The 27293-nt window shown below is 39.2% G+C and overlaps 1 protein-coding gene and 1 long non-coding RNA gene across 7 annotated transcripts in view; one reads left to right on the top strand and one right to left on the bottom strand.

The window, feature by feature from the left end:
* Positions 1-17684, top strand: part of kank3 (KN motif and ankyrin repeat domains 3) — a 51781-nt gene extending 34097 nt beyond the window's left edge. For 4 of the 5 annotated variants that reach the window (XM_047374524.1, XM_047374525.1, XM_047374527.1 and 1 more), the window contains 8 exons: positions 1224-1317; positions 1531-1758; positions 1893-1983; positions 3636-3855; positions 7530-7672; positions 11844-12044; positions 14902-15003; positions 16950-17684. In XM_047374524.1, coding sequence (XP_047230480.1) covers positions 1224-1317; positions 1531-1758; positions 1893-1983; positions 3636-3855; positions 7530-7672; positions 11844-12044; positions 14902-15003; positions 16950-17012 — 1142 coding nt within the window. In that variant the 3' untranslated portion in view covers positions 17013-17684. The remainder of the gene's footprint in view (positions 1-1223; positions 1318-1530; positions 1759-1892; positions 1984-3635; positions 3856-7529; positions 7673-11843; positions 12045-14901; positions 15004-16949) is intronic. The other variant, XM_047374528.1, reaches the window with a different exon arrangement.
* A 6986-nt stretch (positions 17685-24670) lies between these two features.
* LOC124873700 overlaps positions 24671-27293 on the bottom strand; it is a 35278-nt gene continuing 32655 nt past the window's right edge. Inside the window, exons 2-3 of one of the 2 annotated variants that reach the window (XR_007039602.1) lie at positions 25817-25990; positions 24671-25350 (exon numbers count right to left, since the gene is read on the bottom strand). This is a non-coding gene — a long non-coding RNA (uncharacterized LOC124873700). The remainder of the gene's footprint in view (positions 25351-25816; positions 25991-27293) is intronic. The other variant, XR_007039601.1, reaches the window with a different exon arrangement.

Below are 27293 nucleotides of genomic sequence, written 5' to 3'. Positions count from 1 at the left end.
AATGCGTTACTCAAAACAAAATTATGCACCACAATGATTTATCACTGGCAACTGTCTAGGGCTGAACTCCAGATGAGCGAAGTCCGAATACACTTCTGCAGAGAAGTGTAATTTTACTGATCAGGGGCATGAATGTTATTTATTTAGGGGCTTTAATGATTTTATAAAAACTATTGTTTTTTTGTTGTTTGGATTGGGGGGTGATTACACAACACTACAAACAAGTATTGGTGCACAAGTTTGAATTTATTGTACATTTCTCTAATCCTCACAGGGTCAACATAAAACATAGAGGCCCAATATAAACATACAGTAATAATAATAATGATAAAGCATAGATAGATGGATGCTTTTCAGTTGGTACAGTGTTCTTACCTCCTCTGGACTCCTCCAAAGTTTGTTGTCATTGTGGCCAAACAGATCAATCTTTGACTTGTCTGACCAGAAAACCTTTTTTCAGAAGATACTTGGTTTGTCCATCAAAGTTTGAGACATCTGTCTCAATTATCTCAGGATCTTCTCTGCAACATGCTTAAGGAAAGTTAACCAGAATTATCGCGCATGTTCTGTATGTATGTTTTTGTCCCTGTATTCGGAAAAATCCACAAAAAAAACAAAACTTAAGCATTCCTTATTTTGAAGACAACTGAATTTCTGTGTTTTATAGTTATTCCAACTGGAAAAAAAAGAATAGTTCAAATAAATCAAATATGAGTTTTCCTGTCTCCTGATGAAGAGTGTACGGAAACTTGTGACTTGAAATGTATCCTACATTATATTTTTCCTTTGCGCTAATTTCTGATTATTATAATGTACTTTTTATTTGAAGTTTTGTGAGTAATACTTATATCTACACAAGAATCCCACAAGATAAGGCCTGAATTTAAGGCTCATCACCTGGCCTCCTAAAATAGGTTGTTATGAAAAGTGCTCAAAAGACAAAATACAAAAAGGACAAAAAGATACAGAGGAATACTATGGTAATGTAAACCTGTGAACTTCAGAAAATTGTCAACTTGTTTACAAAAATAGTGCAGTTTCACTGTTTTTGTATCTAATAACTGGTTTAAGGTTTAATATTGGTTATGAATGATTGACTTTAGCCCGTTTTATACGATTATTTAGAAATGGACAGAAATAAAGTCTCCAAATCTTTAGAAAAATGCAAATCTCTTGTCTTAACAGCAACTAAGTCTGTTATCATCATTCTCTTGTTTGAACAGGAATGCTGAAATCAATCATGAAGAGGAAGGATGGGAGTAACTCGAGCGAGAATCGTAAGAAGAGCCTGCAGTTTGTTGGAATTCTGAATGGAGGGTACGTGACGGCAACATGACACCTATTTTTTATTTTTACCGTTGCAAAAATAAAGTGAGGCTGGCCCATAACCCGAAGGTTAGAAGGAACGCTTTGTCCAGATCACAGGTTTGACAAATAGAAAAACAAATCTTTGCTCTATTTACAGCCAACTGTCTAAAATACGAGCTACATATTGTGTTTGGTATTTATAGGAAGGCTCGTCTCTTCCAGGTATGAATCCACCTCCAGCGAGGAAGAAGAGGAGGAGGAAGAAGAGGACGTTGGGAGTTCTTCTGGAGAAAGCGGAGAAGGCGAGTGCTTGGATAGCACAGAGGAAGATGAGGCTGCATTGGAGGAAGAAACTTCTGAGGAGGAGAGAAACGTCAACCTGGATGAGAGCGACACGGATGAGGAAACGCTGAGAGCGACAAATTATTCATCAGATGCTGTGAAAGAAAAGTGGGTTATTTAAAAAGTAGACTGGAAAAACGTCTTGTACGCAAGTCCCAGAAAATGCGTTTTTTTGCTGATTTTCTCGATTTCAGTTAAGTTAACTCTGTCCGATTAATGTCTCAAGTCATCATTTGTTGCAGGTTTGAGTTCAGCTCAAAAATGCGTGAAGCCTGTCTCATTCTGAAGAACCACCTGAATGATGACGTGAAAACACTGAAGAGTAAGGAAGTGGTGCGTGCCTGCAGTTTACTTCACATATTTTTAAGCACAGCGATATTTCATTTCTGAAACGTCATAATAATGTAAAGTAAAACTAAGCCTTTTCACTCCGCTGTACCTTTTAAAGTTCATTAAAAATGTGGGAGTGCATTCTGTCTTGGTAGGAGGTTCCTCATCCCTGAAGATTAACTTCAAACAACAGGAGCTCCTAAACAATAACATAGGAATCTTACAATAAAAGTTATGTTATCAGTGGATTTTCCTTCAACATTCAGCAACCGGTCAGGTTGCCATAAGTGGTCCAGCTTTGATTTCAAAGTAAGGCTGTTTTTCCACACAGCTCCAGCCAGAAGCTTCCTTACAATCATCGCGGCCACAAATGACATCTTATTTTAGGGTTCTGTTGATGCATTTGAACCTTTCTTTTACCAGGTTGAAATGATTGTGCAACATAAAACTGATGTGATTTCAACAAAAACTAAGTCCACAAGTCTGGATTTATTACGGATTTTCTCAAATGCACACAGGGTCAAATTTAAACATAAGTCTTGTCTAATATTTGGATAAATGTCCATTAACGGGTTGCAAAGAAGCCACACACTTTTTGAATCAATCGTAAAAACCTCTGGCCAAATATTTGACTCTTAGAAATACCTCTGTAATCAAGCTGACTCTTGAGTTGGTACAGCTCATTAAAAAGGAGTGTCTGCTACAGACTTTGCTTTTAGGTATAGTCCACCTATTATTAATAGTGTTCAGGCCAGGGCCATTTCAGAAGCTTAATGTTACCCTGCTTTAGCCACAGCTAGTTTTGATCTTTGGGAATATCATCTTTTTGGAGACTTCAAATTAAAAATGTTCAGGTTGTTCTAGAAGTAAAGGAACCACCAATGATCAAAAATAAATAAATTAGAAGGTACCACCAAGAAAGAGGCCCCTGTTCTAAAATTGATACCTTTAAGCACGTCTAGCTGCCCACACGGAGAGGACAAATGTTCACTGAAGAGTTGTTTTCTAGTGAGACGAGACAAAAACTGAGCGGTTTGGTCACAAGAAGAAAACAATTGGAGGAGCCTGTGTAAGACTTTCAAACCTAAGCACCCTTTACCGCATGTCAAGCATGGTTATGGTAGTATGATGCTGAGGGTCTGTTTTGCCGCCTGGTCCACTGAACAAAGCGGTGGGAAGACTGCCTCCACATCAAAACTGGTCCTGCAAGAGATCTTTTGAATTAAACCTCAACTTTATTACATGCTTATGGCTATTTTTAAAAGATGAGTTTAATTTGATTTGAATAAACTTTACTATTCTTGCCTAGAAGAAAAATAATCAGAATTATGGCAGGGGCTCTAAAACGGCTACAAAATGTTTCTGATAGCTGTGCAAATTGCTAACAGAAAAGTTTACCAATTGTATTGGAGGGATATATATTTAAGCGTGTATGTATAATTCTGACCCTGTTTGGATTAGAAAAATCCTTCACAAATTTGTTCACATAGTTATTTCTAAAACCATAGAAGTTATTCAGTGTATATTAGCAGCTTTTAATTGAAAGCACTAAAATATTTTAGTTGATAAATGAATGTAAATGTATGACTAAAACTCTTAATAGAACTGTTGTCCTTCAGCTGAAGTGTCTCCTGTCTTGTTCTCACACTCCTCAGCTGTCCAGCACCCACACCGTCCAGCTCGAGTGGTTCCGGGTCTCTAGTGCAAAGATGGCCCAGCCGTCGCGGGTCTCCGACTACCTCATGGCCTTCACCGAGGTGTCATCAGCGCTGCTGGAGCACGTTGTCAACATGACGGATGGCAACGGCAACACGGCTCTTCACTACAGCGTCTCTCACTCGAACTTTGGGGTGGTCAGGCTGCTGTTGGATACAGGTGAGCGAACAGCTGATAAGAGACAGCTCTGGTTATAATTGCACCTACATCTTGTGTCCATTTGCCTTTTTGTTTCCGTTTTTCTGCTAAACTGAAAAACTAAATTATTCTAAGTGAAGCCAGATGATTTACAGTATCCTATGTTAAAACAAACGTTGGTAAGTAAATTTGTCCAGTAAAGCTAATTTAAAATAGAAACCTAAATTATTTCTCTTTGCTTAATGCCAAAATAAAAAGAGCTACATTTAGAGAATTTGTTTATTACTTTCTGCAGATTCTGCGGTTCATGGGAGTTTGCCCAACCGGTCCACATGTGTTTTGTGGACCTGGAGAAAGCATTCGACTGTGTCCCTCATGATCCCCTGTGGGGGGTGCAATGAGGAGTATGGAATTGGGGGCCCTTTATTAGGGGCCATCCGGTCCCTGTACAAGTGGAGCAGGAGTTTGGTCCGCATTGCCGGCACTAAGTCGGACCTGTTCCCGGTGCATGTTGGACTCCGGCAGGGCTGCCCTTTGTCACCGGTCCTGTTCATAACTTTTATGGACAGGATTTCTAGACGCAGCCAAGGGCCGGAGGGGGTCTGGTTTGGGGACCAGTGGATTTCTTCTCTTCTTTTTGCAGATGACGTGGTCCTGCTGGCCCCCTCTAGCCAAGACCTACAGCATGCGCTGTGGAGGTTCGCAGCCGAGTGCGAAGCTGCTGGGATGAAGATCAGCTCTTCCAAGTCAGAGGCCATAGTTCTCGACCAGAAGTGCCTCAAGTGGAGGAGTTTAAGTATCTCGGGGTCTTGTTCATGAGTGAGGGAAGAATGGAGCGGGAGATCGACAGACGGATCGGTGCGGCTGCCGCAGTAATGGGGGTGCTGTGCCGGTCCATTGTGGTGAAGAGAGAGCTGAGCCGAAAAGCAAAGCTCTCAATTTACTGGTCGGTCTACGTTCCTACCCTCACCTATGGCCATGAACTTTGGGTCATGACTGAAAGAACGAGATCCCGGATACAAGCGACTGAAATGAGCTTCCTCCGTAGGGTGGCCGGGCACTCCCTTAGAGATAGGGTGAGGAGCTCGGCCATCGGGGAGGGGCTCGGAGTAGAGCCGCTGCTCCTCCACATCGAGAGGAGCCAGTTGAGGTGGCTCGGGCATCTATACCGGATCCCTCCTGGACGCCTTCCTCGGGAGATGTTCCAGGCACGTCCCACCGGGAGGAGGCCCAGGGGACGGCCCAGGACACGCTGGAGGGACTATGTCTCTCAGCTGGCCTGGGAACGCCTTGGGCTCCCCCCGGAGGAGCTGGACGAGGTGTCTGGGGAGAGGGACGTCTGGGTGTCTCTGCTGCCCCCGCGACCCAGTCCCGGATAAAACGGAAGACGACGAGTACTTTTTGCAGATTCAGAAGTTTACACACCCTTAGATTACTAAACTTTACACATTATGGGGAGGTCCAGATAATGGATCATCAGTCTGATTAATTCACAACTTTTAAGATAATTACAGGCACACCAGAGGGCAACACCTTAAAACCACACAATTATATACAAGTATGAACAGTATGAAAGTGTCCGGCCATCATACTGTTCAGGAAGGATGGAAAATGTGGGTATGAGCTCCAGAAAGAAAGCAAACAACCTCATGAAGATGGTGACTGATGCTGGTAAGTGTGTCAGTCTCCAGTCAGCTGAAAGGCCACTCAGGAAGCAAGAAGCCATTATTCTAAAAAGCAACATAAGAAGCCAGATTAGACTTTGTAAATCGACTCAGTGGCAGAGATTTTGGAGGCATTTTGGAGGCATGTCCTGTGTTATGAATCACTAAAATACATGTCCGACGTTGGCAGCATCATGGTGTGTGGGTGTTTTGCTGCAGGAGGGACTGGTGCACTAAACAAATACATGGCAATACGAGGATACGTGGAAATATTGAAGCAACATCTCAAGACATCAGCCCGGAAGTTGAAGCTTGCATTTGAATGAGTCTTCTTAAAAGAAGCACAGTGCCAATTATAGTTACAGAGCGGCTTAAGGATAATAAAGTCGACATTTTGGATTAAAAAATTGTAAGCAGAGCTGTGAAGGTGTGTATGAGAAAGGCAGCCTGCAAACCGGACTCGGTTACACCAGTTCTGTCGGTAGGAATAGGCCAAATGTCAAGCAATCTGTTGCAAGAAGCTTTAAGTCGTAGTTTAAAAAGTGATTCTACCTAATACTAAGGAGCTGTATGTACAGCAAGTCTGAATGAAAAGCATTGACCTTTTAGATTGGTTCTGATCCATTCTAGCATTCAGCAAATAGAAATAATTGTAGTCATCCTAGCTGATCTAAAGCAGGAAAGGTTTGATGTCTCAATGTCTCGTGTATATTTTTCTATATAGTGTATGTAAATATCTGGATTTCTCTGTTTAATTTGGATCCGGGAATTAATTCCTTTCTGAGTTGAGTTAGGTCCACTTTTGAGTTGAAAATCCAGTTGGATTTGCTTATTATTCTGGTCAAAGGCTCACCATTACAAGCCAATAACAAACAAGCCAATCCATTTTATGCATTTAAACTATACAGAAACGTGTTCACAAATAGTAAGCTGTTTATTCCATCAACCTTAATTACCTTTTATAATCACAGCAGCCATGTTGGATTTTAATAATGACCTCCAACTTTCAAAAGAGGAATTTTGACTTCAGGGCCCATTTTTCTAACTTACAACTTTGAAATAAAGACTTGGACAAATGAAAGTTTTAGAATGCATTTCTCATTTAATGGTTTTCTTTATGTTTATGACTGTTTACATTGTATGTAGATTCTCACTGAAGGCCTCAAAACAGTGAATGAACACATATGCGACAATGTAGCGAACAAAAAATTGCAAAAGAACTTTAAATATATTTAATATTTTAGAATCCTTAAAGTAGCCGCCCTTTGCTGTAATGAAAATATTAACCTTTGGCCGTCTCTCAATGAACCTCTGGGAAGTTCTTTAAAGACTCTGGAAAACCATTTCAGGTGACCACCTCATGGAGATCATGGAGAGAATACCATGAGAGCAAAGCAGGAATCAAAGCAAAGGGTGGCTATTTGGAAGAATCTGAAATATAAAAATGTTTAGAGTTATTTTACATGTTTTTTTTAATGTATAATTCCATGTGTGTTCATTCACAGTTTTGTTGCCTTTGGTGAGAATCTACAATATAAATAGTCATAAAAATAAAGAGACCCATTAAGTGGGAAAGTGTATCTAAAACTTTTGACCAGTAGTGTAAATCATTTATGATTAAACAGATAAACAGACCTTAAAGTAAATCAGCATTTTGTTATAGAAACCCTTCAAAACTCAGATAGTGACTGAGTGATCTTCATCTGCTCTGTGAGGAGTTACCCAACAGTGCAACATGAAACCAAGCTCCATGGCTGGTGTGCAACCTACAACGGTTGATCTGTTCCAAGTTTTAAATCAATTCAACTTGGTTCTGCCAACGTTTTTTAAGTGACCTATAAAATCGAACACGTCAACCTTGATAGTGAGAAGGTTTTCTGACAGTAGCTGGTCTAATTCGTAGAGCAGATACTCAGTTATATAGACACAGTGGACACAAAACTTCTGATTTATTGTCCAGCTGAAATAATGCATCTGCAGGAAGCTCTGCCATTTTCTTTCGTCCTTTAGCATAATGTATGGTTTTTCCAGGTGTGTGCTGTGTGGACCAGCAGAACAAGGCGGGCTACACGGCCATCATGCTGGCTGCTCTCTCAACTGTAAAAGAAGAGGAAGACATGGCTGTGGTGAGGAAGCTCTTCAGTCAGGGCAACGTCAACGCCAAGGCTAGCCAGGTGAGATCACAGGACCCTACCTGAAAACAACTTATATTTGTTTTTTATATATAGAAAGCTTTAATCTATAAACATTTTATCACTTGATTTAATGAGCGAGAGGTGTTTGCGTAGGATTTTAAAAGGGTAAGGGTAAATTTACATAAGAAAATACAACCGTACATTTTTTTTTTTATATGAAGAAAAACATATGCTGAATCCACACTAAATTGGAAATATCCAGATAGACCAAGATATCAAAGCGTCAGTACAGGAAAGTCAAGACAATTTGATATGAAGACAGAAATAAAAGAATCAAAAGAAAGCTGGACAGAAACGGGAGTCAATGTTTGTGGCCAAAATTTTAGAAACTGACCGGACTGGACTGGACTCTGAATAAGGAAAGTTTAGTCCCAAATTCTGAACACTCGGTGTCCAAGATGATGCTAGAACAGGTGTTTTTAACTTTCCACTTGCAAAAGTAATTATACCTCTTAATCTTTTTCAGTTTTTGTCACATTACTAGCACAAAACATTTAGATCATCACAAACTGTGTGACGTGGGAGAGAAATAATGTATGGTTTCAAACCTTCTTACAAATAAAAATAACAGGAGAAAAGCTGTAGTGGAGTAAACTATGAACATTAAACCATAATATACACACGTACATATGGTAAAAACAACTACAGATATAGATAAAAAAAAAACTGAGCTGCACTAAAGCTGAATGAAGTCAAAAACGTTTGGCTTTAAAGAGCTCAGATAAATGCTGAATATAAAGATATTTTTATAAATTCCATTTAAAAATTAACATGCCCTCTGCCATTCTCAGGTAGTCCATTGAAAGACAAAGCTCATAAAGATAAATCGAGGCCTTATGATTTATTTTGCATTAGCAAATAAAACAGCAACCTTTGTCCAGCCTCAATAAATACTCCGCAAGAACAGTGACATTTTTTCCTCTTTCCTCTGACTATATTTTGTTCTTGCGGCCTTGGTTTGGGAGTGTTTGCAGCTTGTCCTTAATACATCCTCTGGGTCAGGGCTCTCCAACCTGTGGCTCTTAATAACTTTGGTCAAAAATGTTGAAGCCTTGAGCTATAATTTAAAATGTAAAGGTAATAAAAAAATGCTAGCTGTAGCAGTTTTTCTCGTTTTCATGCAATATATGCATAGCATTCATTTATTTTTTGTATTTTTTTTTTTTTTTGCATAGCATTTCTGTGAAGAATGACACTAATATTGTAATTAGGTAATATTATTTTTATGAAGTAATTTTTTTGTCTTTTGGTTGCAAACTTTGTGCATTTTTAACATAATTTTCTATAAATATTAAATGTCTCATTGAAGAAAATCAGTTAATTTCCTCTTACAGTAGATATTGTAAAAAAAAAAAAGTTAATTTGTTTCATGTAGCTTTTGTGGCACTACTGAGGACAAAAATGGCTCAGGGTCAATGGTTGCTGACCCCTGCTCTGGACCACCCCGAGTCAAATTAGTGTCTCTGTATGTATTGACCTTTAGACCATCGAGACCAAGCAAAAGGATTCCATATTGCTGCATTACAATGGTTCTTTTATCCAGTCTTTTACATTCTTTTAAAGATGCGTTTTACAAAGGCAGAATATTTAGCCGTTTTGTATTATCGTTGTTACGGTTTATTTGCTTATTTTGTGACAAAGAAAAACAACTTGTTTTCTGCCCAGTTTTAGTAGCAGAGCCGTTCTTTCAAACTTTTCTGAAATTTAGGGTGACGTTTTTGTTTGTGGTTTTTTTTATTAAATCAATTTTGCCTCTATTCTTCTGTCCTGCAAACATCAGCTCTTTCTTGGTTTTATGGTTTATGCTCTGAAAACACAAACTGAACCATTTTCCCCTCTGGTTAATAACAATCCTGAAGCACTGATCTGCATCACTGACATCACTGCTGACATTTTACCCGGTTCTAGTTAGATTTGTTCTGTTGACATGATCAGATGAGTCCAGTGTTCTTGTTTTAATCCGCTTTATTGTTCTAGTACATTTTATTGAAGAATCTACCTCATAAATGACACAGAAATCCTCCTTTTCTGTTCTCCAAATTCAGACTTGAATGAATGAATGAATCCCTCACATTGAAGTGCTTCAAACTTCGACATCACTTGGTTTCAGGCTAGAATTTATACAGCAAAATGTGTGGCTGTTGTGAGAAACTGCAGCTTTTTTAACTGTTTTTATCTCTGTAGCTGATTTAATCAGATTGTGTAGGGTTTATGGCGCCTGACTGCTCAGTCATGGGACCGAATTTATGGCATCATTCTCTATAAATCCAATTACTGGAGCTTGTTATTGTTGCTGAGGGGAACAAAACATGTGGCAGGGAACGCAATTAAAGGTCAGGAATTAAAAATGTACTAGTTTCTGCTGTTTTTTTATTAACGTCACAACTGGCAAAATGGAGATGTGGGCAGTAATAAACAGTTGTAAAAGTTGGTTTTTACTTTTAATGAACTGTATCTGTGTGCCATATTCATTTTTTATTCTATGCACAATCTAATCACAAGAAGGGGAAAAGGTTGTTTTACAATTGAGTTTTGAGGGGGAAAAAAATTTGGTGTCTTTATACACAGACGTAAAGATGATCATTGTGTGACTTTTTAAAGTCTTTACAAAAGAAAAACTAACGAGTCAGAAACGTAAGTTACTATTTATAACGGAGGCTGCTTAAAAGGAAATCATTACCAACACTTCCTTGGTGAAAATTAACCAAGACGACAGTTTATTTCAATCAGCAGCAAAAACAGAGAAGGTGTCAAAGAGCTGATGAGTTTAATTTGTGTAAATAAATGCCAAAATGCAAAAGAACTGCACACATTAGAGATGTACCAATCCGAGCCTTTTGTCCCCGATACCTGTAGCCGATGTTGGTGCTATGTAAGAGGTGCTTAGAATAGCCAAAAACTGTAAGAGGAACATTACTTGAACATATTTATACTCAAGTAAAAGTAAAAAAGTAGTCATCAAAAAAATTAAGCAAGTCTTTGGTAAAAAGGCTATCTAAATACTGAGTAACTAATCATAACATCTCATTTAATTTGCACAAAATGATGTAATTAGACAGACATAAATGTAAAGTTGTAATATTTTAAAGAATAAGTTATTTAAATTGCAAAACGTAGAAAAACACAATACCTATAGTTGGTGAGATATATATATATATATAAATTTAAGAACATTACAAAGTACTTCCAGTGAAAATATGTACTGTTATATATTCACTTGACCTCCAAATGGCTGAGCAGATAGAAAATAGCACTAAAACAATAAAGCTTGTGTACAAACAGGAAATGTGTTGCATATTTGGTTAAACATGTGTGTTATTAATTCAGTGAAGTAACTCGAGGTAGGAAGAGTATCCAAATATTGTACTCAAGTAAGAGTAGTGTTACTTTACTTTTACTTGAGTGATATTTTAAAGTATGGTGCAGTAAAACCACTCCTAAAAGTAAATTTCTCGAAAGTGTTACTCAAGTAAATGTAACTAGTAACTACTCACCCTTTGTCTATTTAATTATACTGCTGTATAATTATCAGATCAGGCTCATTAATTAATCCGAGGTTATTTTCTTTCCTTTCCATCGAATAGTGAATGACTGAATAAAAATAAACTAGTGAGATAGTAAAATCTTCATTTTTAATTTAGTTAATTTTACCCACTAATAGTTGCCCAGTAGATGTCCACACAGTCAAAGAAAACAAAAACCTCACTTTTACTTTCTTAATTATTGAGACCTGAGTTTTATTCACATTTTGGCTTGACTGAGACAACCATACTTATTCAATCATAAATTCTCAAAAATACAATTTGCCTAATAATTGTGCACACAGTGCAGTGGAGTTAATGCCTCAATATGGATCAGGACTGTTTTGGCAGAAAAGGGGGGACAAACACTCTTTGGGAGGTGGTCATAATGTTATGCCTGATCCAATTTAGTAAGCATTCACACAAATTGCCTTCTTACATAAAATCAGAAAGTGAACTACATCAGAACCTGAATGGATGCTTGTCATTTAAAAGCTGTCATAACTGCTACGCTGCTCCAATACTTGGGAATAATATTACACTTAAAAGAAATCGAATGCTATAAAATGGTTTTCTTTAACCATCTCTTTTTTTTAAATAATCATAATTTGTGTCTTCTCCTTTAACAGGCAGGCCAGACAGCGCTGATGTTGGCAGTGAGCCACGGACGGCAGGAGATGGTGCAGGCCCTGCTGGAGTGTGGAGCTGATGTAAACGTCCAAGATGACGAAGGATCCACGGCTCTGATGTGTGCCAGCGAGCACGGCCGCGCAGAGATTGTCAAACTGCTCCTGGAACAGCCCGGGTGCGACATAGCCATTGTGGACAATGTAAGGCATTTAACCTCTAAAACTTTTTGGTTGACTCGGCAAACAAGAAAAATGAATTTTTTTCACTCTAAGCCAAATGCCTCCGAACAGTTTTGGCTTCCACTAAATGCTAAAAACATTTAAGATCATTCTGGCTTCATAGTCTAATGGCTTTATTTTTCTCTTTTCACTCTCTCCTCTCACACTACTTGAAATATGTTAACTTAGGAAGATAAGATAAAAAGCCAAATTACCACCATCAGATTAGTGTCATCTGCCTTTGACTCATCAGTGCTGCCTAATTGAATACAGTGAATTGTTCTGTCTGGATGCTTGGGGAGAAACCAGGCAGACATATGAGTGTTCACATCTGGGTCAGAATGAGTCGGCCATTTGGATAGTTTCAGCGCAGCACAGCTGGACGTTGGGAACCCCCCCCCCCCCCCTAACTATCCTGGAAAAAACAAAACAGCAAAATAAACTGAGGCTGAGTTATAGTATGTGAAAAGTAGGTTGGTGCCACAGTTTATTTATTTTAGTTTAGGTTTGTTTTATGTACAAAATATACAAAGCTATAATTTCCAATGTAACATAAAACCTTGTGTTTAGTTCTGTTGTCTGTTGCTGCAGTATCAACCATCAACTCAAACAGTAATGCATTTCTTTGCAAAAGTATTTACACCCCTTTATTCTCAGATTGTGTTACATTACAAGGTGAAACTAATACATTTATTAGGGCTTTATATGACAAACCAACAAAGCCCATGATTGTGAAGCGGAAAGTGCTTTCAATTTTGATTTTCATAGAAGAGTAGCAAGATGGAAGCCTTTGTTCAAAAAAATCAAATCTGCCACAAGCCACGCCGGGCACAGAGCAAATGCGTGGAAGGAGGTGCTCTGATCATAAAACTGAGATTTAGGATCACATGGAAAACACCATGTGATGAAAAACACTGTACATCACCCTGAACTTGTGTGTTGTCTAGTCAAAGTCCAGATATACACTCACCGACCACTTTATTAGGTACACCTGTCCAACTGCTTGTTAATGCAAATTTCTAATCAGCCAATCACATGGCAGCAACTCAATGCATTTAGGCATGTAGACATGGTCAAGATGATCTGCTGCAGTTCAAACCGAGCATCAGAATGGGGAAGAAAGGTGATTTAAGTGACTTTGAACGTGGCTGCTCTGAGTATTTCAGAAATTGCTGATCTACTGGGATTTTCACACACTACCATCTCTAGGGTTTACAGAGAATGGTCAGAAAAAGAGAAAATATCCAGTGAGCAGCAGTTCTGTGGGCGCAAATGCCTTGTTGATGCCAGAGGTCAGAGGAGAATGGCCAGACTGGTTCGAGCTGATAGAAAGTCAACAGTAACTCAAATAACCACTCGTTACAACCAAGGCATGCAGAAGAGCATCTCTGAACGCACAACATGTCAAACCTTGAGGCAGCTGGGCTACAGCAGCAGAAGACGACACCCAGTGCTACTCCTGTCAGATAAGAACAGGAAACTGAGGCTACAACTCACACAGGCTCACCAAAATTGGACAATAGAAGATTAGAAAAACGTTGCCTGGTCTGATGAGTCTCAATTTCTGCTGTGACATTCAGATTGTAGGGTCAGAATTTGGCGTCAACAACATGAAAGCATGGATCCATCCTGTCTTGCATCAACGGTTCAGGCTGGTGGTGGTGGTGTAATGGTGTCGGGGATATTTTCTTGGCACACTTTGGGCCCCTTAGTACCAATTGAGCATCGTGTCAACGCCACAGCCTACCTGAGTATTGTTGCTGACCATGTCCATCCCTTTATGACCACAGTGTACCCATTTTCTGATGGTTACTTCCAGCAGGATAACGCGCCATGTCATAAAGCACGAATCATCTCAGACTGGTTTCTTGAACATAACAATGAGTTCACTGGACTCAAATGGGCTCCACAGTCACCAGATCTCAATCCAAAAGAGCAGCTTTGGGATGTGGTGGAACGGGAGATTCACATCATAGATGTGCAGCCGACAAATCTGCAGCATCTGTGTGATGCTATAATGTCAATATGGACCAGACTCTGAGGAATGTTTCCAGTACCTTGTTGAATCTATGCCACGAAAGATTGAGACAGTTCTGAAGGCAAAAGGGGGTCCAACCCGGTACTAGCAAGGTGTACCTAATAAAGTGGCCAGTGAGTGTAAATACTATTGTGACAGACACTATCCATTCAATCTGACTCAGCTTAAGCTATTATGTAAAGAAAAATTGGCAGAAATTAAAGTCTGAAAGTACAAAACTGGTAGAAACGAACCGCAAAAGACTTGCAGCTGTAATTGCAGCAAAACGAGGTTCTACAAAGTCGCTGAATCAGGGTGGCTTAATACAAATGTATGCCACACTTTTCAGTTATTACATTTTTGAAAATAAACATTTTCCCTCAACTTCACAATTATACACTGTTCTTTCACATAAAATCACTATTGAATTCTTTTTCATATTACAGTCACAATCTTCAAAGTTTAAAAAAGTTCTGGGCCTAAAAGTGCCTTTGAAAGGCTCTGTATTTCTAACAGGTTATAAGTCCTCATACAGTAATTACTTTATAATGTGATTAAAAAAATAAAACAAAGGACATTAGGAAGGATTTCAGAGGAATGTCCCGTTTTGTTTTTAACTAGTTAATCACATGTATGACACTAATTTGCCCGACCAGAATTATCAAATTGCCTAACCGTTGCAACCAGTGGAAAAAAGTAACAACCATGCACAATGTGAATCACGCGGCCCGCTGAAAACGGCAATACTGTTCTCAGTTCTGGGGCTTTCATGGACAATGATGTGACATTTACTCTCTCTGCACTGCTTTCCTTGGTCTGCAGGATGGCAGTAATGCTCTGTCCATTGCACTGGAGGCGGCTCACAACGACACAGCTGTGCTTCTCTATGCCCATATGAACTATGCTAAGAACCAGACTGCTCTGGTGAGTTCGTTCTCTCATGTATCTGTTTGTGGATCCAACAATTTGTCCTCTTTTGAACTCTGGTATGTCACCCATAATGTTGTGTGCATTTCAATATTTTGAGCAAAACTGTGCTCTTACCCTGCTAATTGAACCTTCACACTCTGCTCTTACTGGTGCAATGTGCAATCAATGAAGACTGGCTACCAGGCTGGTCCAATTTAGCCATGAAACCTTCCACACTAAAATGACAGGTGTTTCAGTTTCATTGTCCAACCCCTGTATCTGTCAGTTGAAAGGCGAGGGTACAGCGAGGAACTCCTCTTGTATTTAAAGGAGAGGAAGACTGCTTCCACTGTGGGTGTGGGCAGTGCTGATTTATAGCACACTGCTGCCCCCTTCAGGTTTTACCAAGCTTCTGCAGACAGTCCTGTGAGAGAAGACAGAATAAATTAATAGGACTCTGGCAGATTCCTTTTAAATGCTTTACTTCAGGTAACTGTAAATAAAAATATTTGTGGAAAGAACTTGGAAATTAATATAAAAAATGTTGCTTAGCTTACATTAATTATTGCATCACAAACATTTATGTGAGGACTGTCAAGTTTCTGTGTTTACTTTAAAAGGCACATTTCCCATGCAAATAAGGTTCATATTACATGATAAACAGCCTTAACCAGTCAGCTTCCCATTTGTGTTTTCAGATTTCATTATTTTCCATAGTTGTGTTCCATGAAAAGATTTTTATATAGATTTTATAGAGTACTGTATAACCAGCAAATGCCAACAAATGCTTCAAGCCATTCAGGGGAATTAGTTTAATTATTTGAAGCAATTATTTCCTTGAAATATATAATTACAGTTGTAATGCTAACGAAGCCAACCTTATTTATAAAACACTTAAAACAACTGCAAGCACTGATTAAACAGTTAGAAAATAAGGATACAATTTAACACGTGCCATCAGATTTAGTTTATTACACCACTTGATTAAAAAAGTTTTATATTTAAGGAAACTCAACAGATTGCATGAAGACACTGATTGCAGGTTTGAGAAGACGGAGCAAAACACAGACTTGTCCCGGAGTACTTTTTCTTTAACATACAGGTAATGGCAGCGGCTACTCCTTCAGTCCTTTTATCTAGGAGTGAAATGCAGCTAAAAATATAAGCTCTGAAAAAGTGTGTACATATAATTAGTTTTAGCAATAGCGACTTAAGAGAAACTGTATCTTTTGCAATAAAACATCAAGTTATTGGCAGCAATAATTCAGTTGAGGGTCCCCTCTAGGAAGGTGTCACAGCTAAACAGAAAGGCTGGGCCAGATATAGCTTCTTTGAGTAGAAAAACACACAACAAAATGATTGGCAGCAACAACTGTAGAGTAGTAGGAGAATGTAGCAGAGTGGGGAGTAGTCGGTAGGTCCTATTGTAGCTTGACTACATTGATAACCTAAGCCTCTCTCATTTTAAGCATAGTCTTAAAAATAGACAGGGTGTCTGACTCATGAACTAAAACTGGGAGCTGGGTCCGCAGGAAAGGAGCCTGATGATCTGCCTCCCATTCTGCTTTTAGAACTCTAGGAACCAGCTGTGATATTTGCTCTTAGGGCCCTTATGGTTGCAAAATTCCCTGTTTTATTTTTTTTTACCAAAGAAAAAAAAAAACATGTTTCTGAAATAAAGCATAATGTTCAACTCTATTGTGTAAATGTACAAAGTTAAAAGCCCAAAGTTAATCCTACCCCTGGAAGGTGTATGTTTAAAGTAACCTTTTAATTCTACCTAACTGTTCCTTGTCCCAACTTGAAGGATTTGCGTGAGGCCAATAAGGCCTTTGAATAGGTCATCTAAATTCATATTTGCAGAACAGTTGTTCAAAGGTAAAATAAGTACTCTGCATATTTACTTGATCTTTTACTTGCAGAATCAAGATTTCTCCACTCATTTATTTTTCTCTGTTCAGGGAAGTCCAAAGGCCCAACCAAGTAGTCCCACCAACCCCTACAAGTCCTGGCCTGATGACTGACACCATTTCTTCTGTTTATCGAAGCGGATAGACCAGCAAATACAACTGGATCTGAGCTGTTACAAGCTTCACTGGAATTTACTTAAACACATTTATTTAATTACATATGAACTGCTATATGTTCTGCATTTATAAGTATTGTTGATATGAGAATACTATTTTTCCATACAAGTTGTGGATGGTTATATTATGTACTTACCCGTTCAACAGAAAATAGTCCAGTTCTTTTTTCTGTAATGGGAAATAAAACATTATTTGCACATTACTAACATTTTACTGTTAAGGGCAGCACACTCACACATGCTAAATGATGTGCATATAAAAAAGGTCTTTATCCATTGTTTTACATTAAATCTCTCACTGATTAAAGATGTAATCCTAAATGTTATCTGTAGCTCCTCGAAGTTTAGCAGAATACAAAACTGCAATGTGTGCTGCTCTACTCTTGCTTTCCTATCCTGTCTTATTTAATAGATGTTTAAGCACCTCAATCCTGTAACTTTGTAAGTGTTGGTCAGAATAAATTACACGCCTACATTTTAAGCACAGAATTCACAATATTTTGAAAAAATTGTTACATTGAAGTTTATGCTTAAAAATCAGGTGTCAGAAATTGTGATCTGCATTGTATGTTAACTATATTTGCATAAATGTGTCATCTAAAAGCTTTAAGTTAGAATTGATAGCTTTATTTGTTCTCATTTACAAAATGTTGAACATTAATAAGGTGAGTATTGTTTGAAAACTAAATTGTGCAACATGTTCATTTGCCTAAAATTTTCAGGAGGAAGTACAAAAATAAATTTCTTTAAAAAAAAAGCGAAACAACAACACACTTGATAGCAGGTGGCAAAAGTGGATTTAAGGTATTTTAAAGCCTTAATTTGCACATTTTTATCAGGAGTCATTAAACCTGTAGCCTAATTTAAGCCATCTTCAAACTGCAATCATAGCAAAGTACAAACTATAAAAGTTGAGCCAAAAATAAGAACATTATAAAATTAGGACTGTTTGGATAAAAATGCAATGATGTGACAGAGCAAAGAGGTTTAACTCACTGGTCTCAAGCTCCAGTCCTCGGTGTTCTGCAAACTTTAGGAAGTCCCAGGTCCAACACACTTAAATCAATGAAAAACAAATGACCAATTAATCAAGAAATCACACATCACTGATACTCCATGCAGAAAGCTCTGGACAGAAGTCAAATCCAGGACTTTCTTGCTGCAAGACAACAGGGAAAGCTGTCAATCTGCACCCTTGCAAATTATAAATAATAGAGGTTTTATAAATAAATAAATCAGTTTACAAATACATTTCAGTAGCATGCATTTGATAGTTGGTCACAGTCAACTTCAATATTAAGTCCGTAAAATACAGAACCGAAAAAAAAAAAGAGGGGCCGGTTTGAGTATCTCAATGATCCCAGAAATGAGGGCACCTGAGTTCAGTTGCCCAGACAAGGAATGTGGGAGCCCTCTCCTGAAGCCAAGCAATGGGGAAAAAAAAAAAAGTCTTGTTGGCAAAAGTCTGGTGGCCTGGCCTATATCCATGGTGGGGTGGGGCAGGACTTCAGTCAGATGACGCTCCTGGGGACCCACCACCGGGAGAAGACACAATGAGGGACCAGTTCACTGTGGATTAGGAAACATCCTTAGGGAATGCGTTGTTGGTCTAATCCCAAGTGTCCTAAACCAAGGGGAAGAGGGGTTCTGACTCTGCTTGCACATCTGGCCTGGTAACAATTGGTGTCACCCCATCTGCTTGGAGTCCTTGGGTTAAATGCTGGTAGATGCCCAAACAAAGCACTCAAACGGGGCTTAAACGTCTACAGGTCCTTCTCAAAATATTAGTATATTGTGATAAAGTTCATTATTTTCCATAATGTCATGATGAAAATTTAACATTCATATATTTTAGATTCATTGCACACTAACTGAAATATTTCAGGTCTTTTATTGTCTTAATACAGATGATTTTGGCATACAGCTCATGAAAACCCAAAATTCCTATCTCACAAAATTAGCATATCATTAAAAGGGTCTCTAAACGAGCTATGAACCTAATCATCTGAATCAACGAGTTAACTCTAAACACCTGCAAAAGATTCCTGAGGCCTTTAAAACTCCCAGCCTGGTTCATCACTCAAAACCCCAATCATGGGTAAGACTGCCGACCTGACTGCTGTCCAGAAGGCCACTATTGACACCCTCAAGCAAGAGGGTAAGACACAGAAAGACATTTCTGAACGAATAGGCTGTTCCCAGAGTGCTGTATCAAGGCACCTCAGTGGGAAGTCTGTGGGAAGGAAAAAGTGTGGCTGAAAACGCTGCACAACGAGAAGAGGTGACCGGACCCTGAGGAAGATTGTGGAGAAGGGCCAATTCTAGACCTTGGGGGACCTGCGGAAGCAGGGGACTGAGTCTGGAGTAGAAACATTCAGAGCCACCGTGCACAGGCGTGTGCAGGAAATGGGCTACAGGGGCCGCATTCCCCAGGTCAAGCCACTTTTGAACCAGAAACAGCAGCAGAAGCGCCTGACCTGGGCTACAGAGAAGCAGCACTGGACTGTTGCTCAGTGGTCCACAGTACTTTTTTCGGATGAAAGCAAATTCTGCATGTCATTCGGAAATCAAGGTGCCAGAGTCTGGAGGAAGACTGGGGAGAAGGAAATGCCAAAATGCCAGAAGTTCAGTGTCAAGTACCCACAGTCAGTGATGGTCTGGGGTGCCGTGTCAGCTGCTGGTGTTGGTCCACTGTGTTTTATCAAGGGCAGGGTCAATGCAACTAGCTATCAGGAGATTTTGGAGCACTTCGTGCTTCCATCTGTTGAAAAGCTTTATGGAGATGAAGATTTCACTTTTCAGCACGACCTGGCACCTGCTCACAGTGCCAAAACCACTGGTAAATGGTTTACTGACCATGGTATCACTGTGCTCAATTGGCCTGCCAACTCTCCTGACCTGAACCCCATAGAGAATCTGTGGGATATTGTGAAGAGAACGTTGAGAGACTCAAGACCCAACACTCTGGATGAGCTAAAGGCCGCTATCGAAGCATCCTGGGCCTCCATAAGACCTCAGCAGTGCCACAGGCTGATTGCCTCCATGCCACGCCGCATTGAAGCAGTCATTTCTGCCAAAGGATTCCCGACCAAGTATTGAGTGCATAACTGTACATGATTATTTGAAGGTTGACGTTTTGTGTATTAAAAACACTTTTCTTTTATTGGTCGGATGAAATATGCTAATTTTGTGAGATAGGAATTTTGGGTTTTCATGAGCTGTATGCCAAAATCATCCGTATTAAGACAATAAAAGACCTGAAATATTTCAGTTAGTGTGCAATGAATCTAAAATATATGAATGTTAAATTTTCATCATTACATTATGGAAAATAATGAACTTTATCACAATATGCTAATAGTTTGAGTAGGACCTGTATGTAGGCAACAACCGGACTGAACAAATTCCATGTTGAACAATAGAGTTGTACATATGCCTGTGACGCCCGGACACTGTAGATGACACGTAGATGGTCAGATTTGAAACAGTTCTGTCTTAGACTTTCAGGTGAAAGGAGGAGCTGGACTGTCCAGTGATCACCACATAGTGGTGAGCTGTGTCATATGGCAAAGAGGAAGCTGAAAATACATGGTGGACCCAAGCGTATAGACTGGGGATGTCTTATAGATGCCTTTGTCAAAAAGATCCTCAATGTCCACAGATACAGAGCTGTTTTAGCTATAGAGCAGCTGTGGCTAATTTCAGTCCTCATGCATTTTTGCAATGTGTCCCTTTTCCAAAACAGCTGAATAAATTTCTAAATTGTGTCCTCAGCAAGACATCAAGTTATGCAAATGCCTCATAATGCACCATTCATTTGATCCAGGTGTGTTAACCTAGTGCGCCAGGGCTTGTGCAGTTGCAAACCCAAAGACTAAGGTGTGGGAGGGGTTTGGCACCGTCACGGGGCAGGACTTTAATCAGCATCAAACCAATTTTAGCAAACCATCAGGTGTCTCTAGTGGGTAGCGGTGGTTCATCAAAGTGGTTTGCAGTGGGAAGAAGTCAATGTTGATCTTAACTAAGCACATAGACTGGGGTTGGAAGAGTACTTGAAGGTTCTCCAATCCAGAAGGGACAAGCTTATCGATGGTGCTGATGTTTCTGGAGGATAAGATTTGCTCCGAGTTCCTCAGGCCCCTGGGTGTTGCGCATACATTGCACAGGGGCATCTTGATTGATGTTGGACACTCCTTTGAAATATTATATGGAGGTTGGGGAGATCGCCTTTAAACTGTCAGAGTAGATCAGAATCAGATATACTGGCCAAGTTTGTGTGCACAAACAAGGAATTTGATTTTGATTTCACACATTCATTTGTAAAGAGATGAAGTATAAATATATAAAACTGGTGTTCCCAGGTTTTTAACCAAGTGGACTAAAAGTTATGTTTCAAGGAAAAGGGATTTTACTTCTCAGCCTCCCAGGGAAAGTCTACTGGAGAGGAGAATCCATCAGATGGTGGAACCTCAGACTAATGAACAATAATAGCACTTTTTCATTGCTTGTGGTGAGCCCTGGGTTTTCGAAAGACCAGGACGTGTTTTGATACTAATTTACCCGGGTAATTTCACTTTCCCGAAGCCTTACTTTCACAGGTAAAAAGTCCTACCATTTATTTGTCACAAAAAGTAGTTTAACAATGGTTTTAAGTGAGAAAGTATACCTCAAAACATCTGTGCAGTCAATCCATCAAGAATGAGCCTACTTTTGACAGGCCAGTTAGAATGGGATTCCCCTGTAAACACAGCTGGATCTCATCCCGGCACTTTGGGATTTCCTGATGCCCGAAGGTGTAGTGCTGTTTTCTTCACAACTTTCTAATATACAGGTCCTTCTCAAAAAATTAGCATATAGTGATAAAGTTCATTATTTTCCATAATGTCATGATGAAAATTTAACATTCATATATTTTAGATTCATTGCACACTAACTGAAATATTTCAGGTCTTTCATTGTCTTAATATGGATGATTATGGCATACAGCTCATGAAAACCCAAAATTCCTATCTCACAAAATTAGCATATTTTATCCGACCAATAAAAGAAAAGTGTTTTTAATACAAAAAACGTCAACCTTCAAATAATCATGTACAGTTATGCACTCAATACTTGGTCGGGAATCCTTTGGCAGAAATGACTGCTTCAATGCGGCGTGGCATGGAGGCAATCAGCCTGTGGCACTGTTGAGGTCTTATGGAGGCCCAGGATGCTTCGATAGCGGCCTTTAGCTCATCCAGAGTGTTGGGTCTTGAGTCTCTCAACGTTCTCTTCACAATATCCCACAGATTCTCTATGGGGTTCAGGTCAGGAGAGTTGGCAGGTCAATTGAGCACAGTGATATCATGGTCAGTAAACCATTTACCAGTGGGTTTGGCACTGTGAGCAGGTGCCAGGTCGTGCTGAAAAGTGAAATCTTCATCTCCATAAAGCTTTTCAGCAGATGGAAGCATGAAGTGCTCCAAAATCTCCTGATAGCTAGCTGCATTGACCCTGCCCTTGATAAAACATAGTGGACCAACACCAGCAACTGACACGGCACCCCAGACCATCACTGACTGTGGGTACTTGACACTGAACTTCTGGCATTTTGGCATTTCCTTCTCCCCAGTCTTCCTCCAGACTCTGGCACCTTGATTTCCGAATGACATGCAGAATTTGCTTTCATCCGAAAAAAGTACTTTGGACCAGAGTAACAGTCCAGTGCTGCTTCTCTGTAGCCCAGGTCTGGGGAATGTGGCACCTGTAGCCCATTTCCTGCACACGCCTGTGCACGGTGGCTCTGGATGTTTCTACTCCAGACTCAGTCCACTGCTTCCGCAGGTCCCCCAAGGTCTGGAATCGGCCCTTCTCCATAATCTTCCTCAGGGTCCGGTCACCTCTTCTCGTTGTGCAGCGTTTTCTGCCACACTTTTTCCTTCCCACAGACTTCCCAGTGAGGTGCCTTGATACAGCACTCTGGGAACAGCCTATTCATTCAGAAATTTCTTTCTGTGTCTTACCCTCTTGCTTGAGGGTGTCAATAGTGGCCTTCTGGACAACAGTCAGGTCGGCAGTCTTACCCATGATTGGGGTTTTGAGTGATGAACCAGGCTGGGAGTTTTAAAGGCCTCGGGAATCTTTTGCAGGTGTTTAGAGTTAACTCGTTGATTCAGATGATTAGGTTCATAGCTCGTTTAGAGACCCTTTTAATGATATGCTAATTTTGTGAGATAGGAATTTTGGGTTTTCATGAGCTGTATGCCAAAATCATCTGTATTAAGACAATAAAAGACCTGAAATATTTCAGTTAGTGTGCAATGAATCTAAAATATATGAATGTTAAATTTTCATCATGACATTATGGAAAATAATGAACTTTATCACAATATGCTAATTTTGTGAGAAGGACCTGTATGTAATTAGGTTGATCTAAATAAATGTTCTGTGGCCTCTCTGAGCAATGGAAACAGAAGGCACCCAAATCCCCAGGATTCCTTTTATCCAGGTAAAACAAAGGCCGGTGCTTTAGATCCCAGGGCTTTCGCTGGAAAAGGGGCTAATGTAGTTTTTATCCTGGCCATTCAACACTGCAACAGCTCATCACCCTTCCAAGAATGTCTGAAGGTGTGTGTGTTCAACCCAACCAGTCCTCAACTTGTGACTAGGAAAAGGTCTAAAGACCATGTTCAGCTGGGATACTTCAGGAGTATGGACTTTTGGGCTCTGTGCTTAAGACTATTTGGTTCCTCTACAACCAGAGGAGAAAGCTTAAATCAACATCATGTTACTCAATTTCATTTATACATTTGAGTAATCTCAACTACAAAAAAAAAAGCAATCCAACCAATTAAGAAAGGAGATGCAGTAAAAAGGCCCAGTTTCCACTGGGAAGAACAAATAGTGCATGAACAATAATGAGACTACTTGGTCAAATTTAGAAATGAGAGCCTTGTTTGTTTCTGCCACAAGAGTTTAAATTGTAATGATAGGACCTATTTTATTACATCACATAAAATGAGTTTCATTTGGCTAAAATAACTAAGAAAAAGTCCATAAATGATTTCCTCCCCTCTCATCCTCATTTGCTCCTGCAATCATTCAACCCTGGACGCCTCGGAGAGATACTGGGTATCGGGGTGGGTGAGTGTGTGGTTTTGGCTACAGTGCTGTAACATTTTTTTTTTAACCAGTTACTTCCACACCACTTGTTTCATTATGCTGATCTGTGAAGTGGAACATAACGCAGACAGAGTTGAGAGGTCAGAGGCTCCTGCTGCCTAGAAACATACAGTCTAATATTAGAACATTTCCTTGATTTGTTAGCAGCATCTCTGCTGACTGCTGAGCACATAGCAACAGGCAGACCAATAGGATTTCAGGAGACTACTAAGCCCCTTCCTCTGTATAGCAACAGTGGCATCCTTTCCTTATTTATTTATATAGGAGTTTTTTTCCCTCGCTGTCTCATTCTCATGCCTCTGTCCACAACAGTGCATCCACGCAGTGCTCTTAAACTGTGAAAAATAAAAGAGTTGCGGGGTGAAGAGCAGTGCTGCTTTGGAGCTACATTGGTGCAGTTTTTTTTCCTCTTTTACCTCTACTGGGTCAAAAATCTAGATTTTATTGTCTTTTTATTTATTTTTTCTTTAAAATGGACTTTACACACCATTGGAGTTTTTCCTGCATATTGCATTTAAAAGTGGAAGTCTAGTCAATGACTTTGAAAGGGGTTGATTTTTTAGAAGACATGACATGCATCTGTGAGGAAGAGACAGAAAACCTGGAGGAATGACAGCATGGGAAAATGTGGCACTTCAAAGGGACACATAACACCCAACAGGAGAGGATCTGAAGAAGATGGAGAGCTCTAGAAGAAGCTTCACGGGATAGGAGGAGCAGGAGGTGGTGGGGGGCGGAGGGACACAGGATGGCGTGAGGACATAGGCCGGTGGTTGGTTTGATCGGAGCCACGTGTGCGTCCAGCAACGTCTCTTCGCCGCTGCATGGATGTCGACGAGACGCTGGTTTCCCACGCTGCCCCGTTCTCCTCTGTCTTGGCCCAGGTAGGAGCGTGCTGTCCTGTGTGGGTGAGCTTCTTGGTGAGGTTTGATTTTTCTTTTTACCAGGTTGGTTGGATGATGCCCACACCAAACGTTGCCATTTTGAAAGTTCTCTGCATATTCTGCATCCACAGCTCTTCGTCATTCAGAGCTTAGTTACATTGAATGTGGGGGGGGGGGGGCCTCAAAGGCGTTGGGAAAATATGGCGCACATCAGATGTCCCGTTATCGGTTCTGAAAGCGACGCAAAGGAAAGAAACTTTTTCAGAAAAACGCCGACAAACAAAAAACAGAACAATAAATAAATATAGAAAACCAACATAATCTCTGACATTTTTAGAGTGGGGGTGTTTAATCGGACTTCTGTGAAGAGGTCAGAATTCCCTTCACTGGATTTCCTCCAAAAATTATATCAGCTAAACCCTTAATTTTATCGCCATTCATTTGATTGATTATTTAACACCTTGTTTTGGGGTAAACATATTTTGGCCAATTTGCGCATTGAATGCAATACTGAAAAAAATGGTAAAGAAAATAAAACATCAGTATGAGAATGTAAATAAAATTACAATAAATAACTGTAGTTCAAAAGCAATCTTGTTAAAATGTCCTATATAGATATTTATTTATTTTGGACAAAATATTGAAAAAACTCAGATAATTGGATAAAACCAGCTTCGGAAACCAAGGATCGTCTCACCATCGACCAACAACATCAATCCATGGCGACTTAATGGCTGCGTACCATTCAAACTATTTCCACATGACGCCATTTTCCACTCTTCAGCTTTGGTTCAGGGAGGTAGCTTCAGTTAATGAATTTACAAACTTCCATCTGCTTCTTTTGTTGGAACAGAGCATTCTCTGCAGTAAGCTAAACACAGCAATAAAACAAAAAGAAAACTATTAGTATTCAATAACAGACAATATTATCAAAGCCTCTTCCAGTTTATCTGATATCTAGACATGATGCTGAAGGTTTTGGAAACAGAACATTGGAAATATTTTGGTAAAGATTAATACAAAGTTAAATTGGATGCATCCTCTTAAAGTTGCATTTACATGACCAATGAAAACGATCGTTGCCCCTTTCTTGCACACCTAATCCCTCAGGATAGAATGTGATTAATCACGTGAATTAACTGTTTCAACATTTGCTTGCCATTATGGTAATTTTTTTTTTTTTTTCCTTGTAGGGCAACTAAAGGATATCCCCAAACAAATCCCTTCAACAGGAGGTTACACTGTAGTGAATACAGCTGAATAAAGTGCTGACTAATCCATCACTATGGGATAGAAGCAGGATTTAGCTGTAGACCACCCCTCTCAATTCTTTATCATGTAAAAGGCTTCCTGGTATTGTACTGTACATATGTATGTGCATATCTGCAGTTAAGGTCTTTACCAGTACTTTCCAGGGATCAAATTCCAAATAAATCCCAGAAGGATTTTTTACACTTTAATTAAAATGAAAGTGTCCTTTTAACATATTATAAAATTACATAAATTATCACCTTGTAATATTTTGCCATTTGAGCAGACATGAAGAGAAGACACTCCAACGTTGAATATATATTTTCTTCTTCGCATTATTGACATTAACATGGTTTATGATTTTTTTTTACAACTTAAATCAGTTATTTGAGAAATGTTTTATATTGTACATATTTAGTCATTTAAAAACTTAATTATATTTGAATTTTTGCAAATTTTGTTAACTAGGATATATTTTTTAGTTAGACACCTGCTAAAAATCACTTAACTGCTCAGACTAAGGACAGAATAGTATAAAAATACTTATTTTTCCTTCTATAAATATTTATTTGCCTAAATATATAATTGTTTTAATAATAAAAGCTATATATGGTTCATATATACTTATTTAAGAATTCTTAAAAATCAGTTAATTATCCAAATATTTGCTCGATAAATTCTTTAGAGGATGATGCAAACTGCTGTTAAAATCATTTATGATGGCAAAATATAGAGAAAAAACATTTCTTTTTTCTTTTTCTGCTATTAATAAAGATGTTTTAGGTATTGTTTATTTTATTTAGAAAATTTAATCGGTCTGAAGTGTTTGGAGTATTTCTGTTTGAGAGTACAACAAATTTAAAATAAATAAAAACATAAAAACACTGTCAAATTGTTTTTGAAAAGCAAAATTGTTTTTTCCC

Source organism: Girardinichthys multiradiatus, chromosome 9 (genome assembly GCF_021462225.1).
Source record: "Girardinichthys multiradiatus isolate DD_20200921_A chromosome 9, DD_fGirMul_XY1, whole genome shotgun sequence".
Lineage (NCBI taxonomy): Eukaryota > Metazoa > Chordata > Actinopteri > Cyprinodontiformes > Goodeidae > Girardinichthys > Girardinichthys multiradiatus.
Note: the sequence above shows the minus strand (reverse complement) of the source record. Positions and strands in the feature narration are given on the sequence as shown.